The sequence below is a fragment of the Schistocerca americana genome, chromosome 2, assembly GCF_021461395.2.
Source record: "Schistocerca americana isolate TAMUIC-IGC-003095 chromosome 2, iqSchAmer2.1, whole genome shotgun sequence".
Lineage (NCBI taxonomy): Eukaryota > Metazoa > Arthropoda > Insecta > Orthoptera > Acrididae > Schistocerca > Schistocerca americana.
This window is the reverse complement of record NC_060120.1, coordinates 686513088-686532740: the sequence shown is the minus strand read 5'-3', so window position 1 is coordinate 686532740 and position 19653 is coordinate 686513088. Positions and strand designations below refer to the sequence as shown.

Sequence of the window (19653 nt, the reverse complement as noted above, 5' to 3'; positions counted from 1 at the left end):
TGTGGGTTCACATTTCTTACCAGCCATGGCCCAGAATCTATTAAGTGCAAAAATACATCTTAGAGGTACTTCTGAACAGCAGATAATTCCACATATAATAGTGTGACAAAAATTGTTCGTATCCCTCTGTTACTAAATGTAAAAAAACTGAATGTAATACGAACATTAGCAATTTATGACATAATAATCCAGATAGTATGGACTGGCAGCTAATTGGTTGTCAGGCTACTACATTTAAGGTATGTGAGGAGTCCAGCAAAAATCTGTTTGTACTGAGCTGCGTTTACTATTCACATATACCTTGCTTTCTTGAAAACATTTGGAAAGACTGGCAGCAAGGAAGCTAGTCTGTAATTGTCTACATTGCTTTCTTATCCATTTTAAATTGTTAGTACAAGCATTTTAATCTATTTAAAAAGTAAGCACATCCGAAAGACACATTTGCACAGGTGCATTAGAACAGAGCTAATGTATGGTTCACTGACCTTCAGTATACTTACTTAACATTTCATCATATCTATGTTTGTCTTTACTCTTCAGTGATTCAGTAATTGATTCAAATGCTTCCTTGACTGTTTCTTGTCTCTGAGACTTCTTGTCTCTTGTGACTTTGGAAACTGACTTTAAATATCTGTATTGCAAGTCTACTCATATCACACAATACATTGTTTACTACCTTCAAAGATGACTGTGGCAATTTCTTTCGGTATTAATATTTTTGCATCATGATCCATCAAGCCATTACTAACTTTACTCACAGTGTGCTCCACAACTAATGAGAAGATAGCATCCATAACCATGCTACTGTTTCCCAGCATTCAAATTGTAAAAGTCAGGTAGATCAATTAACATAGCCAAAGAAATTGCCCCACTAAATTAATTTGATGTTATTTTTAACATCAGAGTTCAGCTTAGTGTCAGTTCTTCAGTATGGGGAAAAAAGAAACAAAAAAAACGCCCTTGAGAATTTGAAAACATTTGCACAATTCTCAATTATATGTTTTGCACTATGTTTTTGTGAGTCACTATTTTATGAAAGAAACATCATATTTGACATAAATTCCCAATTTCCCCATCTGAAAAGATAATGTTTTGTTTTATTTTTCAAGTAAAATGAGGCTGCTGTACAAGTGTGTCCACACCATCAGAAGTAAAAACTGAGATATTGAAACTCAGCTTTTCACAAATCTGTTGTTTTTAATGTCTAACTATATTTTTGTGTGTCTGCTTCTTATGGGTTATGTCATTGTGGGCTTTGTTATGAAATATCTCAGGTGGGCAGATAAGAAAAAATACAGGAAGCAGGATGACAATTTCTTTTAATTGTGAATGAGCTTATGAGGAAAAAGTCATTGTTTGCCACTCTTCTATCCATGTAACATAAAACATGTACCAAATTATGGGAGTTTTTTCATAAGCTACACAGAGAAGATATTAGTATATGCTTGAAGATCAAATCAGGTAATTAACATATAAAGCACTGAAAGTGATTTCTGTCTTTATTTATATGCATGGTGGCTGGGCCATATATTTTATGGTGTGTACATGCAGCCATAGGTGAGCTGGTGAACAGTTAGCAGACAAGGCCTCTAAATGGATGAGCACATTTTTGTTTTGTATATCATACGACATGGTGACACGCAGAAAACAAATTTTTCTCCAACAAAAAGGCAGGAAGGAGTAGGCTTATAAGGGTTTTCTAGCTAGTGTTTTCACTAGGTCAGTACACTGTACAACAAGCTTGCACAGAAAATAATTAATAAAACGTTCATGTGATGAAGTTTTCAATGAATTTTGTAGTTTCCTGCTTTGGTAGCACTACAGTCTCGCAAGTGTATAAGTTTTAAAAGAAAAACTGGTCTTATACAGATTTGCCTACAGACATTCTCCTTACAAAGTGTCAGAATGTATTATTTATGGATTCTTCCATCACTTCTTGATAGAACAATTCCATATTGAGGGTTGAATAACACTTAGGTGGTTTTTTGTTCTACCGATTTTATCTTCAGATAACTACTGGCTATTGTTTACATGGAGATTGTGTTCTTAAGAACCAAACATTCTGGACTAAGGTACAATGCACTTACATACGATCTTTAGTTGTGGTATTGTCTTTGGAATTGTCAAATGGGTCTTCTGACTTTTTGTTCTGTAAAACTGTTCTTTAACATAATAAATCACATTTTATAGTTTGTCAGTACAATGTATGACAACAATTAGAATTATTTAAAATACACTTAATTACTGAATTACAATTTTTTGGTATTTGTTGTGAACAGTTGCACTGGACACTAATTGTTGGTTGTACAACAGGGATGTTTTCTTTGGGGGTTACATTTTGTTATTAGAAAAATTGTGCATTAATAAATACCAAATATTACATAGTTACAGTTAGGAATGTAAACACATAAGGGATATTACATTATTTAGGGGTGTGAATTTGTTTACTATTGGGACACTTTGTGGTTAGTAGCAGGTTTACTGTATTGTGTAAAGTTTAAGAGTGATGTGCTCAGTCGCAATTGGTCATTTAGAACCAGCTGGGGATTTAGGGCTAAATGTTTATTAATTTCAAGTGGTTCTAGTAGGCTGAGTTTTCTGCCTTTGTTGGCTATATGTAGCACTTCTGTGTGTGTTAGATATTTGTGTCCTCCTTTGGGCACATGTTCAGCAAAGGTGGAGTCTGATTTATGTAATCTCCCTCCAGCTGTGTTAACGTTCAGTCATCCTTGTTGATATGGCCTGGCCTGTTTGACTAATGTACAGTTTATTGCAGTCTGTGCAGGTTATTTTGTAGACCCCACTGTAGCTTAGTTTATCTGTTTTGTCCTTGCTGTTGAATAGGAGATTAACTGTAGTGCCTTGTACATAAAATGATGTTTTATAGTTTTGGGATTTCAGTGTTTTGGCTAGTTTGTCTGATAGCTTACCTAGATATGGAATAGTACACCAGTTGGTTTTTGGTGTGGTTTTTATTGCAGAGGAGGCATCAATGTAGGGCAAGATGTTTCTTCTTTGTTTCTTGTGCAGGATTTTGTCAACTAATTCAGGGTCGTAGCCATTGTTATATTCAATATATTTAGTGGTGTCTACTTCTGTTTGGAAATTCTATTTTGGCATTGGTATGGATGTGAGGCGATGTACCATGGAATGGAAGGCTGCATGTTTGTGTATTACTGAGTGTTGTTAACATGAGGGGCATGTCTGTTGTTGTGGATTTTCTGCAAATTTGGAAAGTATGTGTATTTTTGGTGATATCTACGTTAAGGTCTAAAAAGTTAATTGATTTTTCACCTATCTCCATGGTGAACTGTATATTTTTGTGTTGTGAATTTAGATGTTCTAGGAGTGTGTTCAGTTGTCTGCCCACATACACAGTACATCACCTACATATCTGTACCAGTATTTAATATTATTACTGAGGGGTTCATTTTCTAGGAACTGTTTTCTGAAATTGTCCATGAATATTACAGCTAAGAGGGGACTAAGAGGGGACCCCATTGCCAATCCTTGTAGCTGTTTGTAAAGGGTACCTTCAAATTAGAAATAATTTTGTTTCAGACATGTTTAGGTGGCAAAATTTATGTCTTCTACTTGTACTGGCTTGACACCTACTCTCTATAATAGTTCTGTCAAAATATCAAGGCATTCTTGTGTACGTATGTTTATAAATAAGCTGCTTATGTCAAAGGATACTAATTTTGCACTATTTGGTATTGGAAGGTCTTTAATTTTGTTGACAAGGTCCACTGAGTTTACAATTCCAAACTTAGATTTGAAATTTGTTTTGGTTTTGATACAGGAATGTAATTCTTTGGCAGTTTTGTAGTTTGGTGCAGTGTAGGTTGAGACAAGTGATCTTAGAGGATGATCTTTTTTTGTGTAGTTTAGGGAGTCCAGACAGTTTAGGAGCTATTGGATTCATGTTGATCAAATATTTAGCTTCATAATCGTGTATTATACTTTTGCAGGACTTGGTTAAGTTTTTAATTTCTTCATTAAAGGTTTTTGTATGGTCTTTGTTAAGGACACAGTAGATATTGGGTGTGAGTAGTAGTATCACTTTTACAACATATTTACTTTTGTCCAGGAGGACCAAGGTATTACTTTTATTTGCTCTTGTAGTAATTGTTTTGTTTGGGGTGATTTTCTTCTTTAGGTTATTCAGTGTGTTGTGGTCACTAGATTGAGTTTTAGTAGTGTTACACTCTAACCATTTTTGTGTTTCAAGCCTTGCTATGTGTCTGGTTGCAATGTCGTTATTTATATTGTGTTCTATATCAACTTCTAATACATCTAACTGCTTAGTGGAAGGTTTATGATGAGGAACAAATCTGAAACCTTTTGCTAACACTTCGATTTCCTTTGTGGACATGACTCGAGTGTAACACTACTAAAACTCAATCTAGTGACAGTTAAAAATAAAATTCTGACTATTTCAAAGCAGAGAACTTCATGTAATTCAAGCCACTTTAGCACAGAAATCTAACCAAAGAAACAAATATGTTAAAACAGGGTTATCCTTAATTTCTGACCACAAAGAATAATAATGGAATCTATGCTAAACATAAACTAGCAGTGTCATTACAACTTACTGCTATGAACACTTATAAACAGAAGGAGGCAGTTATAAAGATATTCTATTCTTCATACTGAATATAGATTACTTTTCACATTTATATGATGTTCAAAGCATCTACAGGAGATGTTCAAAGTGTCCACCATTGCATTCAGAACATAGCTCTGTCCTTCTAAACTGTGACAGTTGCATGTGTTCGAAAATCTGCAGATACCCTGGATCATATTTGCAACAGCTACTACCACATTCTTTCTTGGGTTATGTCACTGGGAATACACGTGGTCTTTCATTTGGCTCCATAATCAGAAGTTACACGGTGTGAGATCAGGAGATTAGGCTTGGCATAAAATGGCTCCATTACATCCAGTCCACCTCCCAGGGCAATATCCATTCAAGTAGCGAGCCATATGATGTGCTGTGGCACTGTCATTAAGCAGCCACATATTCTTTCATATTGCCAGGAGTAAATCCTCTAGCAAATCAGGAAGAACAGTCTGACATCCTGGCAGCTCAAATGGTCCATGTAGGCAACCTTTAAGATGAAGTGTGGAGTTTTGCCAGCCTAAATACGGCAATTGCATTGACTGAAAATTCCACTTATGGTAAATGTTTCTTTGTCTATTGCCTGTACTCTACTGAGGAATTGTTGAGCTGTGGCTTGTTGGTTCATAATGCTCTACGACATTGAAAATTAAGATCTGGCTTCAGTTTCTGCAGAGGCTGTACATGGAAGGGATACAGTAATTGTTCACATACTGTACTCCACACAAACCACCGTGACAGTTGGTGTGCAGCTAATATCAGAGTATTTGCACTTGGTGAGCATCCCATAGAATACGGAACTGTGCCAGCCACTGAAACTGTCCTGCAACATTGCAACTTATGAGCATTGATGATCACAGATGTAAAGTCACCTGTCTCTTTCAAATGACAAGCTAGTGACAAATTTTCAGTCAGGAAAACATGTGGCACACACATGAGCAGCAGCAGCAGAATTCTGATGTTCTTGACCATAAATAAAAACCATATTGGTCAATTTATCATTTTTATACTCCATTGTTTTACGTTAACCATAGCATCTAAATGACTGAGTGCTTACAGTCTACGACAGTGCACTGCAGCAATATGCTGTATTAGTAAACACAGTACCAACAACATTACCATATTTCATAGAGGTTTCCAGCAATAAGTTGTAATGACACCTTCAGTTTAGTTTTTAGTGTAGAGTCCACTAGCAACTATTATAATCAACAACTGTGAATAACTCTGTATTGATGAATTCTTCCTCTTTAAATTCTTTTAGCTGTTATACATTTGAGCTGTGAACATTATGCTGGCAGATACCAGTTTAAATATTAGTAACAAATATATGCTCATTAATGAGTGTTAAAACAAAGGAGGTAGCATATAATAACTTCCTAAATTATTAATATGACTGACCTGTTGCAGAATATTGGAAAGTCACAAGTGCAATATAAATAACTGAAGGAGTAAAGTTAACTACTCAGCAACCCAATGACGGCACATAAAGAAGACAGAGATCATCATTAAGGTGTTGGGAAACATTCTTCCTCAGAACTAACAGACTAAAAAATGCATGGAGATGAACACACATATACAAGGTGTGATCAAAAAGTAATGGGATTTTTTTAATTTCACAGGGTTCATAAATCCAATTTTCAAATTTTTTAAAAATCTTGTTGATGCACTTGTTCCTGATGTATATATGTATTTTCAGCTGCTTTGAATATCTAGTTTACTGTTGACGGTTGGAAAGGTTATACCTGTTTTCAAGTGTTCAGCGAATTTTTACTTTTGAAAAAGGTGGATCAAAGAATCTGCATCAAATTTTGTTTGAAAAATGACATATAAAGAGCAGCACAACATTTGAAATGTTGACTATGATTTTTGGCCAATCTACTATGAGTAACAAAAGGGTTTATGAGAGGTATAAAGTTTCAAAGAGGGTCACGAAGTCACTGAAGACAATGACTAACCTGGATGCCCTAGCACATCAATTACTGCTGGCATTGTGGAAGTGGTAAAGAAAATGGTTCTGGGAATTCACCAAATCGACCACCAGAGAGGTTGCTGATGTTGGCATATACTTTGGCTTATGCCAAGCATTTTTTTTTTTTTTTTTTTTTTTTGGGTGTTTTGGGCAAGAAATGTGTAGCAGCGAAGTTTGTTCCAAAATTGTTGATTTTTGACCAAAAACAATGTCACATAGACATCACTCAGAAATTGCTGAATGAAGCCAACAATGATCCAGAACTTCTAAGAAAGGTTTTAACAGGTGACAAAATGTGTAAACAGATCCGACATCAAAACCAAGGCCCAGTCGTCCCAACAGAAACTGCCTGAAGAGCCAAGACCAAAAAAAAAAATTGAACAAATTCAATCACATATGAAGGTTGTTCTCACTGGTTTCTTCAATTACAATGAGATAGTGCATCATGAGTCCTGCATTATACTGACATAGTCAATAAGAAATACTACCTGAAAGTTATGCACCATTTGCACAAAGCAGTCCGAAGAAAACAACCAGAATTGTGGTGAAACCACATGTGGAAATTTATCATGACAATGGTCCTGCTCACACCTCAATGCTGCTTCATTGTTTTTTGGCAAAAGACAAGACCATTATGTTACGTCAGTCACAACATTCACAGGACATGGCCCACTGCGATGACTTTCTGTTCCTAAGGCTGAAGAGAACAATGAAAGTACGTCATTTCGCCACCACTGATGAGATAAAAACAGAATCACTGGATTAACTGTACACCATGAAGAACAGTGCTTCCAAGATTGGAAAAAGTTTGGCACAAATGTTGACAATGATGATGAATAAATAAAGAATCTTTACAAAAAACAAAAATTCCCATTAATTTCTGATCACACCTTGTACATTACATGCACAGTTCAACTGCTGTCAGAGGTTAAGTAGGGTTGAGTGAGGAAGAGGAACAAGGAAGGTGGGAGGGGAAGAGAGGGATTACCAAATATGCAGCAACCAGTCGCAAAATCATGTTTTATTTATTCACTTTTGCAAAAGTGATTTTCCGACTGGTTACTGTCGCTGCACAACTTGGGAACCACATGGTGCTCACCATTCATGACGTAATAATTTCAAGATTTCATGTCATTTGTTGTCTGTTAACTCTAAGGAAGATCACTGCCCAACGATTACTGATAATCTCAATCTCTTGTCAATTAATGCCTCAATTATATGGAAAGTGGTTCTCTTAACTCCTTCCACTGTTTGTATTTCACAAAAGATTTTCCAGTATCTTATTCATATACACTTATCAGAAACAGGTGAAGTAAAATGGGTCAGAACACAAAGAACTAAAATAGGAACTGAATAAGGTAAGATCTAAAAGCAGATGCTGCTCTAGGTATGAAGGTGTAAATAAAGTTATAACGACAATTTTTTTATGTTAAGGGGAGATGGAACGATGAAAATGACAAGATTAACATTTTTTCATTATAAAATTATTTGGAGTTTTTTGAATAAAACAAATCAAGTTTCACCCTTCTAACTGAATCCTAAGTGTGTTTTTTATCAGTGCAAAGTTGACGCACTGTAGTGGTTGTAGTGACTTGGTGTGTGACCTCTGACAGCACCACTCACTGGCTGCAAGCAGGGTATCTTTGCGGAATTAGACAGTGTTTTGTTTTCCTATGTTGTATGGCTTTATCTCTGTGACAAGTGACTGTTCATACCAATAAACATAAACGCCATACCATGGGTGTTGACTTGTGGAGTTTGTTTTGTGTTGTTTAGCTGTTCAATTTGCGCATTTGACGAATTTTGCTCGTACCTGTTTTATGTATTTGGTTTGTGGATATCAGTATGCCCTGTTTCAGCAATCGAGTGTTTAAGAAAAGGCACAATGAGTGGAAGAAGAAATCTTTTGTTGTTTCGAAGGGAGATGCTGCTCAGACTGCTTCACCGACTACTCCAAATGAATGTGATAGAATTTCTCCCAGCAAGAAACTTTGTGACAGCAGAGAAAAATTTGAAAACTATGAAAGTGACAGTAATGATGTGAATGAAATAATTAACATTTCCTTGCTCTCTAATATTTTGAAACATGATGTATTATGCCAAGTTTGCAAAAAAAGAGGACTGGAATTGAAAATAACTTTACACATTGGTTTGGCACGTAAAATGTTACTGAAGTGTAACAAATGTGCTGCAGAAATTTCGTTTTCTAATTCTAACAGTATTCCTTGTAGTGGTAATAGTGGAAAGAAGGTGTATGATATAAATGTTAGGCTAGTGTATTGGCCTGTGTTGCATTGGTAAGGGCAATGCTGCAGGGACAATGTTATGTGGAATTATGAACTTGCCAAAACCACCAACCAAATTTGGATTTTATAATGAATTGGAGGGATCTTCTGCTGAAGATATTGCTCAAGCAGCAATGAAGAAAGCAGTTGAAGAAGCTGTGACAGATAATGAGAATTGTAGAGATTTAAATGTTGCTTTAGATGGATCACAGCAACATAGAGGTCATAAATCTCTAAATGGAGTTGTGACAGCTACCAGTGGAGAGAGTTACAAAGTAATTGATGTTGCTGTTCTCTAAAAATATTGCAGATGTATGGTCAATACCAAAGACGAAAACAGTGAAAGTTGTGAAACAAATTTTCACAGCACGAGTGGAGCAATGGAAGTAGAGGGAGTGAAATCAATTTTTTCCAGATCACAAGAGTGGTATAATGCATGATATACTATCTAACAGATGGTGATTCTAAGGGATATAAAGCTGTAGAGGAATTCAAACCGTATGGCAATCATATTCACATTAAAAAACAGGAGTGCATTGGACATGTGCAGAAGCGCATGGGGGCTTGCTTGCGCAAACTAAAGCTGACATTAGGATCCCAGAAGCTTAGTGATGGTAAGACCCCTGGAAGAAGAGAAAGATTGACAGATGAAGCAATTGGTAGATTGCAGAGGTATTGTGGGTGTGCAATTAGGCAAAATACAAGAAGCATTGAGCATATGAGGAGAGCAGTATGTGCATTATTTTTTCATACTACATCAACAAATGAGCACATAAAATATGCACTGTGCCCCACAGGTGATGTCTCATGGTTTAAGTACCAATCAGGAAAGGAATATGCCCATAAAAACAGTTTGCCAAATGCTGTAATTGATGGAATTAAGCCCATATTCAGAGATTTATCACAGCCAAGTTTATTGAAAAAGTGTTTACATGGGAAAATACAAAATCCAAATGAAAGTGTAAATAATTTAATTTGGATTAGGATTCCCAAAAGAGTGTTTGTACAGATAAAAACATTGCATTTTGGAGTGTATGATGCAGTGGCAACATGCAATGAAGGAAACATTATCAAATGTGATGTGCTGAAACGTTTAGGCTTACAACCAGGACACAACACCATTTCCACAATGTGCCTAATTGATGAAGAAAGACTAAGAGGTGCAGGAAGAAGAGACAAAAGCCTACAACATGCAGCAAAAGGAAAGAAAAGACCAGTGAAAAGGAAACTAATGCTGGAGAAAGAAGAGGATGCTGATAATCCATCATATGGGGCAGAAATGTATTAAGGGGGGTAGGACGTCAAATGGGCCAACTTGGAGCAGGAGAGGCACCACAGGACATTTTAATTTCCACTGTATATACTTTTACAAGTAAATTCATAAAACTTTGTCAGCATGACCAGGAAAGATTCAGGATTCACACCCGTAGCAGCGGAAGTTCAAAAACATAACATTTTTTTTTTTTTTTACATGTGAAATTTCATCATTTTTTCACTTACTATTGGCTGCATTTGTTACTATAGGTACACTTTTCTTCATAAGTAAGAGAGACTGTTCGATGAATTTTGCACAGCATACAAACCATACTTATAGGTGTCAAACTCTAGAACCTATTTAATTTATGAAAAAATGAATGAGCTGTTACGTTTTGAACTTTATGTTTAGAAAAAAATCTAATTTTGTAGTTAATTATCTCAATTTTTACCACAGTTTTTAATAGACTTGGGAAATTCTGGAGTTTCAGACACCTGTAAGTATGGTTTGTACGCTGTGCAAAATTCATCAAAGAATCTCTCTTACTTGTGAAGAAAAATGTACCTATAGCAACAAATGCAGCCAACAGTAAGTGAAAAAATGATGAAATTTCATATCTAAAAAAAATCTGTTTTGTTATGTTTTTGCACTTCCACTGCTATGAGTGTGAATCCTGACTCCTTCCTTGTCATGCTGACAAAGTTTTCTGAATTTATTTGTAAAAGTATAGACAGTAGAAAATAAAATGTCCTGTGGTGGCTCTCGTGCTCCAAGTCGGCCCGCTTGACGTCCTATCCCCCCTTAAAAAACTTTGGAAGCCATTTCCCGTAACTTTAAAATTTTCATCTTTGAGGAACATTTTCTCAAAAACTGCTAACAGAATATCAAAGAAATTTATACACAATATTGTTTATTACTTTTCCTTCATTTTTATAACAAATTGTAAAAAATATTGTACAATTCAAGAGATATAGAAGAAAAAGTGCAAAATTTTAGAGAAAAAAATAAGCATCTGTTTGAAAAAATTGTAAATCAAAAACCAATAAATATTTCTTAACATGTCATTATAACTTTGTAGAGAAATATTCACTGAACATGTAGTCCAAATTTCAGAGCAATATGTTTAATGGTTTTAGAAAAAATGTTCCTTCTATTTGCTAAAATTAACATAGAGGAGATGGATTGTTCCGTCTCCCCTTAAATGAAAGAATGCTCCATATGAGTTACAGAATCTCAATATGTAAATATTTTTTTCTGGGTTTATACGAGCACTAAACAGAGAGGAAATCCTTTATAGTGATCAAAATATACACAACAAGGAATAGCAAGTAACTCAACTTTATATGTGTGACAGACTAGACAACTTTGGTTCTCCTGGACATGTGAAAGTAGAAATAAACATTCTGAACATTAATATATTGTGTGCACCTTCTCTCCTAAAACAAATCAGTCTGTGCCTATATCAGACAAAAGTATCTACATAAAGCACACATTTATGTTATGTATTCAAATAAAAGGATCTACATCAAAACAATTACTGTAGAAGAGCTCTCTGGAGAGAATTTTGTAAAATTCTGACAGGTTTTGTCAGTTGGCTAGACATTTCATACAAAGGTTGAGTGCAGTTCATTAATTTAAAATGTTTACCCACTTATTGTACTTATGACCTTTCCCGGATGTTCAGGACATATGAAGTTCCTTACTGCCTTTTCATTATAAAATTTTCCCTCTCTTTAATGCTGAATAATTCACATAGTTGTCAGGCATGGTGGTCTAGTGGTAAAGCACTTGACCAGAAACCAGGATATCATCAGACCAAACCCTGCCCAGGCTACGGAAATTTGCAGTCTGCCTTTAATCTAACCTTCAACTCTCAATTGTGTGAGGAGTCACCAGGAATGACTTGATTCAGATTCCACAGTAAATTGTACGTTCCCTTTTTCTCCAGATGGATAACTGGAGTAGATTAGGGACACATCATGGCCAAAGCAGAATCCAATTGAAAGTCTTGCATTTGACCATTGAACCACAAAATATTAATTAATATTAATATTAATAATATTTATGGAATTGTAAGAAAATTGAGTGGTGTTGAATATTTAAAAGTGACAATATTTTAACCATACTGTATCAGTCTGGTTTCTTTACATTCAGAGATAACTGGATGATAATGAAGGAGGATACTGTCAAAATCACACTGAAGAGAGTCAAATGGCTTTTTTTGGCTTCATCCAATATGCTCTTTAAATTCATAACCAAAAATAGAGTAATATTGTTTCTAATCCAGATAATAATCTTTTGCTGATATTATTACAGACAGACAGCAAAAGATGAAATTTAGTCTACTGAAATGAACAGTGGGAGAAAAATTTACAAATCACATGTTTTTAGCTCCTTGGGAAATTAAAAACATGCAGTATCTTCATAGTACAAGGTGTCCCATTCAAAAGCCCCTGATTTCAAAGACACAGTAGACACGACAATGAAAAATGCACCACACTGTAGAGCATCTCAAAGAATTTATTTATTTATCATCATTATACCTCTACATGTGAACCATTTGTAGCACAAAGAATATCGAGTCTATATTCAATATCTTGCCAAGTTCTTTGTAACATTTCCTCTGTTATTGTTGCAATTGCATTAGTGATATGATGTCGCAATGTAGGAATATTGTCCACTTTGGTCGCATACATGCAGTCCTTCATGAATCCCCACATGAACAAATCAAGCGGCGTAATGTCAGGTGAACGCGATGGCCAGGCAATGGGTCATCCATGTCCAATCCAACTATTGGCAAATTTCCTACCCAGTAACTTGTGAACAGCCGTTGACCATTGCGGCGTAGCTCCAACTTGTCGTAAAATGATGTTGGGTTGCAAGTCTTGTATCTGAGGGTACACAAACTGCTCCAACATGTCCAGATACACTGATCCATTCACTGTTTGTTTTGCAAAGAAGAACGGTCCAGCAATTGTCATGCATTACCCGCACCAGATGTTTAGTTTAAGGGCTATCACGAACATCTTTAATGACAATGTGCAGATTTGGCGAACCCCAAATCCAAACATTATGCCTACTAACCCTTCCTGATAGATGAAAGGTTGCCTCATCTGAGAATAAACATCTTTCCAGGCATCCATATCAATATGCTGCAGCATATCCACAGCAAATTGTTGTTGGTGTGGTTTGTCGTTTGGCATCAAATGTTGTAGAATTTGCACTTTGTAAGCACACATATGAAGATGCTGGTGAACTACCTGATGCAATGTTGATCGAGGTACATCAAGTTGCCTAGATGCTTGACGAATTGACTTACGTGGGCTTCTGAGAAACGTTTGTCTGATGTCCTCCACTGTCTCTTCTGAAACTCCATAACGTGCACCGCCAGAATATTTCAGAACACTTCCTGTTGCCAGAAACTTCCTATACCATTCCTTAATTGTTTTCACATCAAGTGGATCACATTCACACACGGCGATAATTTCTTTGCACAGTAATCGACGATTTTGTTTCTGCAAACCACACTACTGGATGCGCGCGCTGCTGTGGAGTCACCATTTTCACTTCATGAGACCATTCTGTAGTCTGACGACGATACATGGTACTTCTGACGTGGGAATATAAATTCTTTGAGATGCTCTACAATGAGGTGTATTTTTCATTGTCTTATCTACTGTCATTTTTCTCTCCTGGGTCCTTGAAATCAGGGAGGTTTGAGTGGGACACCCTGTATTATTAGTTGGAGAAAAAACTGACATTGTTATATTTTGTGAGAAGCACATTAGCAACACATTAAAAAATTCAAGCATATTAGTATATGGTAAACATTATTTTGTTGTACATAAACCAATATGACAACTTAGAACTTAGCAAATTATATAATTTTCACAGTAATGCTTACGTTGTTAGTATATTAAATAATGAGGCAATATTCTGATTATCATCACTACCAGCATAAAATTTGTGATGTCGGTCAGTCCTAAGCACATCCTTACGAACCATACTCGTAACGTAAGCCAGTTCATCGGTTACCTGTAACACCAGGTCAGTGTCATTAGGAACATTTTTAAAATTTTTACCAATATCAACAGTAATTTTATGTTTTACATTATATATCTTCTGAAATATTCCAATATTTTCCTTGACAGGGTAACATTAATGAAAAGCTCTGTAGCAAAGAATTAAAAATGTAGTAGGAGCACTATTATATTTTCTATACATAAATGATCTGGTGAACTGGGTGGGCAGAGAGCTCCAGTTGTCTGTTGATGACACTGTAGTGTTCAGGAAGATGTCAAAGTTTAGTAACTGTAGGATATTACAAGACTACTTAGACAAAATTTCTAGTTGGTATGATGAATGAAAGCTGGTTCTAAATTTAGAAAAATGTAAGTTAACATGGATGAACAAGAAAAACAAACTCATAATGTTCGGCCAGAGCATTAGTAGTGTCTTGCTTCAAACAGTCACGTTCTTTAAATATCTGGGTGTAATACTACAAAGCAATATGAAACGGAACAAGCATGTAAGAAATTATGGCAGAGAAGATGTACAGTTTATTGTGAGAGTTTTGGGAAAGTAGCGTTCACCTGTAAAGGAGACCACATACAGGATGCTAGTCTGACCTATCCTTGAGTACTGATTGAGTGTTTGGAATCCACATCAGGGCAGATTAAAGGAAGACATTGAAGCAATTCAGAGGTGAGCTGCTAGATTTGTTATCAGTAGGTTTGAACAACATACCAGTGTTACGGAGATGCTTCGGGAACTCAAATGGGATCATGTATGAGAAAAAGTACCACCACTGCTGTATCTTGACAATGGCTTTATTGTCTCACAGGACTAGTTTCAGCGGCACATTACTGTCATCTTCAGGCTCCACCACTGCTAAAAGCATATTATATTTCCTTGGTGCATTTATTGTGAAGTCTTTGTTACCAGCACACATGGGCTAGCTTTCCTTAGGAGCCTCCACACGACACTGTGTTGTCTCCAATGGGAGGAGAGGAGGGCAGGGGAAGGTGGATACGATGGAAGCCCTCAAATGACTGTGGATTCTTCCTCAAACATTTCTGACACAAACTGAGAGAACGTGGCAAATGGGAAGGCACAAGTCACGAGCACGGTATGGGATACATTGTCAGGCAGTAGGTTTCTGTAATATTCATTGGTGTGAGAAAAAGGCAGATATATCAGAGGCCCATTTATCCTCTGTAAACACCCTCCCTATCCACAAATACTTTCATGAATTGTCTGAAGAGTACTCTACGATGTGCAGAGTGCATAGATACCCAAGTGAGGCAGTAGCTCTAGAACCTCTAACAAAGTAGTAGTGCTGCATTGTGTAACTGCTCTTCAGTTGTTGAATTGGTGCTCTGATGTACTGTGGCTTATCTATTCACTGTCACAATTCATAATACTTGATGGAAGCTCCTCTAATTAAAATGTAATTGCCCACAGCACTTTACACCAGAGGCAGGTATTTTACCTATATCATACTACAGCCATGTAAAAGCCAGTGCTTGCATGACTTCACAGATGGCCCTAAATATTAGTTCAACTGAGCTTATATTGGGCACCTTGTGCCATCCTGCACTTGACTGTCATATTGATGGCTCGTTCAAGCTCTAATGATATCCTTGTAATATGACACTCTAAACTTTTCAATTTGTCATGATACTAGGATCAACTACCATCTGTTTGCTTTTCATCTCCTCCCCCTCCCCCTCCTCCCCTGCCCATGGTACTTGCCGATTGCATCAACTTAGAAGCTTCTATTTCGTACAGAGTGGTGTGACTGCATACCTCAGCACGCGACATAAATTGCCAGGCGATAAATGTGAATCACTCCGACCTACCCTACCGACTTTAGAATCACTACTTGAAGGGAAAAAAAAAACAACAACACACACACAGTTCTATAACCTACAGTTTCCTTAATTATGTGTTATAACTGTAGTTCTCACACCTAAAATGCAGTAATAGATCTCAAGCAGACATTAAACTGGAACACACAAAAAAACGTGTATTTGCTGATGGTATCTTAGCTAGTTAAAAATACCATGCAACCATACTAAGACAACTTACTGAAATGAGATTAGCTATGGTATATAGTTTTTTCTCACAGAACACTACACACTATAACATTAGATTATAAAAGTCTACATCTTGGTCGCATGCTTCTTTATTAAACTGATACCGGTTTTGGTTTTGCAGCCATCATCAAATCTAACAATTACTGCACCAATACAAAGGTGTATAGTCAGTATATGACTGTGCTGATGATGTGCTTACAAGTCACTGCTGTATTTGTGATATTTGACTATGGCTGCAAAGCCAGAAACTTATCAGTTTTAATAAAGAAGCATACATATAAGCCACCCGAAGTTCAGTGGCCACCTGAATATCTACCACCACACTCCCCTCACCCTGCCACTTGTACAGACAATTTTAACAGGTATCGTGCAATGTGAAAAGCTACCACCCATGATCAGAATGTTATTGTACTTGCAGAATTGGCTGAAGAAAACAGTTTAAGCCTCATTTTTTTATGCAAAAGATACGGGTACATTCAGGTCTGCTGCATGGAGCAGAGATTACAACGCAGATCGCTACTTCTTATCACAAAATTCTCAAAACCAGCCTCTAAATATGTGCAGAATAGTTCTACATGACTTTCCAAACAGCCAACACCAACCAGTCATTTATGAAGTGAAGTTTAAGATTTTGGTTATTCGATCCGTTTCTAAATGAAAATGAAATTTCGAATGAGCAAACTGGCAAACATTCTCCAAAGGACTTGATAAAGCTATCAGCTGGATACAAGTTTCATCTGAAAATTATGAATGATTTGTTGGTGCTGTAATCTTATCTGCAAAGAAATTTATACCAACTGGATACCATAACGAACATATATCGGGGCGGAGTTATGAATTCAAAGAACTTTGTGTGTCATATACCGTGGATGGCGAGATCCTGGTCTAGCTCATGAACTGAAGCAAAAACTGAATGAATCAAGAAGAGAGAAGGGGATCAAAACAACAACTGAGTTGGATTTTAAGAAACCAAGTTGACAGTCCTGGAGAATGGTGAAGAAGTTCGGTGGAAGTAGCCCAACAATTCATGCAGATTACTCAGTGACATCAGACCAAATAGCAAACAGAATTGTTTCACTCTTGAAAGCCCCATGAAACAAAAAACATACAAGAAAAATAAAAAAGGAAATTCATAGCATTTGACAAACAACATCTGCCGGTACACAATTCTCTCGGGACTTCACACCGAAGAAACTACAAACAGCCTTTCAGGATGTAAAGACAGACAAGTAATATGGTTTTGATGGGATGCACTCAAATTACTAAAACTATTGCTACCCTGAAACCAAAAAATCTCTCAGATAGAGTAGAAACTTATCGTCCAATAGCACTTTTTAGTTGTTGCGACAAACTTGTGGACACACCTCCATAAGACTGGGTAACCACAAGAATCCTGGGAAACAAGCAGGTTTCATCCCGAACAGAAACTGCACAGACCAAATTCTAAGCCTAACTACACATATAAAAGCTGGATTTCAGAAACAACAGAAGTCTTCATAGACTTGACTGCTGCTAACAATACAGTGTGGAAAGAAGGGCTCTTATATAAGCTGATCACAGTCATCCCCTGCCAAACAATATAGAGACTAATCAATAAAATGCTCTCATCAGACTGTCACTTATGAATAGTGCAGGGTAATCTCATACGCGAAGAAGGAAAATAATGGACTACCTGGAGGGTTGGTATTATCCCTCTATTCTTTTCAACCTTTATATTTCTGACATATCTGAAACCAGCACAAAGAAGTTTGGCTATGGTGACGATCTAGGACTTGTGGTTCAACACAAAGAGTGATGAAAGCACTCTAAATTACAATCTCAACAAAATATGTAAATATTTCACCATGTGGAGACTCGTACCCCATCTCTCTAAAACTGAAACCATCAGTTTCTACTTAAACAATGAAGTAGCATGTTATAAACTGGTGATCAATATAAATGACACATTGCTTCCCTACCAGAGTCACTCAAATTATCTTGGAATGACTGCTGACAAGATGCTGTCTTTCAGGAAGTATCTAGAAAAACTTCTTGGAAATTAAGCACACGAAACAGCCTTATCCAAAAACTCTGCTGTACTAGCTGGGAAGCAACAGCAGATACACTTTAAACTTTGGTGGTCAGTTTTCTGCAGCTGATTATTGTGCTTGTTGAAGAGTCCTCACATAAATAAGATTGACACTCAGCTCAGTAAAGAATAATTTCCATTTGTTTAATAACTATTCCCTTATGCTAGCTTCCAACACTCAGCCACATAGTTCCTCCTTGTTAAGAAGGCAGGAACCCTGCTGAAAGAATATTCTAAAATAATGAATAATCTTCAACTTCCCAACCCTGAAAATATTCCTAGGTTGAGAACAAACCAACTTCCAGAAATCCACCTCTGAGACTGACTCTCAGCAGCTTGCTGATAACAACTTCAATGTTGACAGCAAATGGCATGAAATCTGGACTACAAATGCTCCATTTGAAGTGTGATCTCTCACGGGCTCTCTCCAAGGGCTTTGAACTTCCACAGTATCACTGGAAGAACATAAATCGCATTCAAATAGGAAGTGGAGTGTGTGCGTACAACCTGCACAAATGGGGTAAAGCTGCTCATCCCAAGCTGAGACTGGAGCACTGAAGCAGACCATCTGGCACATTGTCGAGGAGTATACGCTGAGAGCTTACCTGTGTGATACAAATCACTTTCATGGCCACAATATCATGCCTTGACAAGATAAGCTGACTGGACATTAGAATATAACACCAGTTTTTAATGTATTACCTGTATTCGTGTGTCTATGTATCTTCTACATATTTTTGACTGTACTTCATGTGTAGTACCATACACTAAATAAATAAATAAAGTAAGAAAGAAAGAAAGAAAGAAAGAAAGAGGTGTGTGATTAAGACACTGACTTTTCTAATCTAATCTGATACAGAGGTCATCAGTCTCCTCAGAAGGTCCAAATGGCACCATTTCGCAGACTATGAAATTATATATACTGCTTCAAACCAAAAGAAAATTGGCTGTCCCCATTACTAATGAAGGAATTTTCCCATCAGTTGGTGTCATATAGCTGATTACATATATTTTACAACCAACTGCTGGATAATGATTCCCTCCACATTTTCTATTCTTACAGTTTCATGTTAATGTAATCTACTTCCTTCCATAAGTGCACATCATCTTGGCCTTTTATTACCTCTTGCAATCCAACTAAGAACTTCTCTGGTCCATCTGCCAACCACTGGCTGAGCTCAATGTCCCACTTACATCCATTTCAAAGTCAATTGAAGTTTTAAGATTCATCTATTCACTCCCCATGTGTGCAGCATAGTACAAATGTTGACAGTGTGTTACCATAGTAGTTTGGAGGCAGTCAGGTGAGCATGGCATGGTGTAGCCAATAACAATCTCTCAACTGTTGGCATCTACA

At 36.7% G+C, this 19653-nt stretch overlaps 1 protein-coding gene across 1 annotated transcript in view; it reads right to left on the bottom strand.

The window, feature by feature from the left end:
* The window catches only part of LOC124596413, a 100777-nt gene that overhangs the window by 26392 nt on the left and 54732 nt on the right, over window positions 1-19653 (bottom strand). Inside the window, exon 6 of the mRNA XM_047135543.1 lies at window positions 14035-14165. Coding sequence (XP_046991499.1) covers window positions 14035-14165 — 131 coding nt within the window. The remainder of the gene's footprint in view (window positions 1-14034; window positions 14166-19653) is intronic.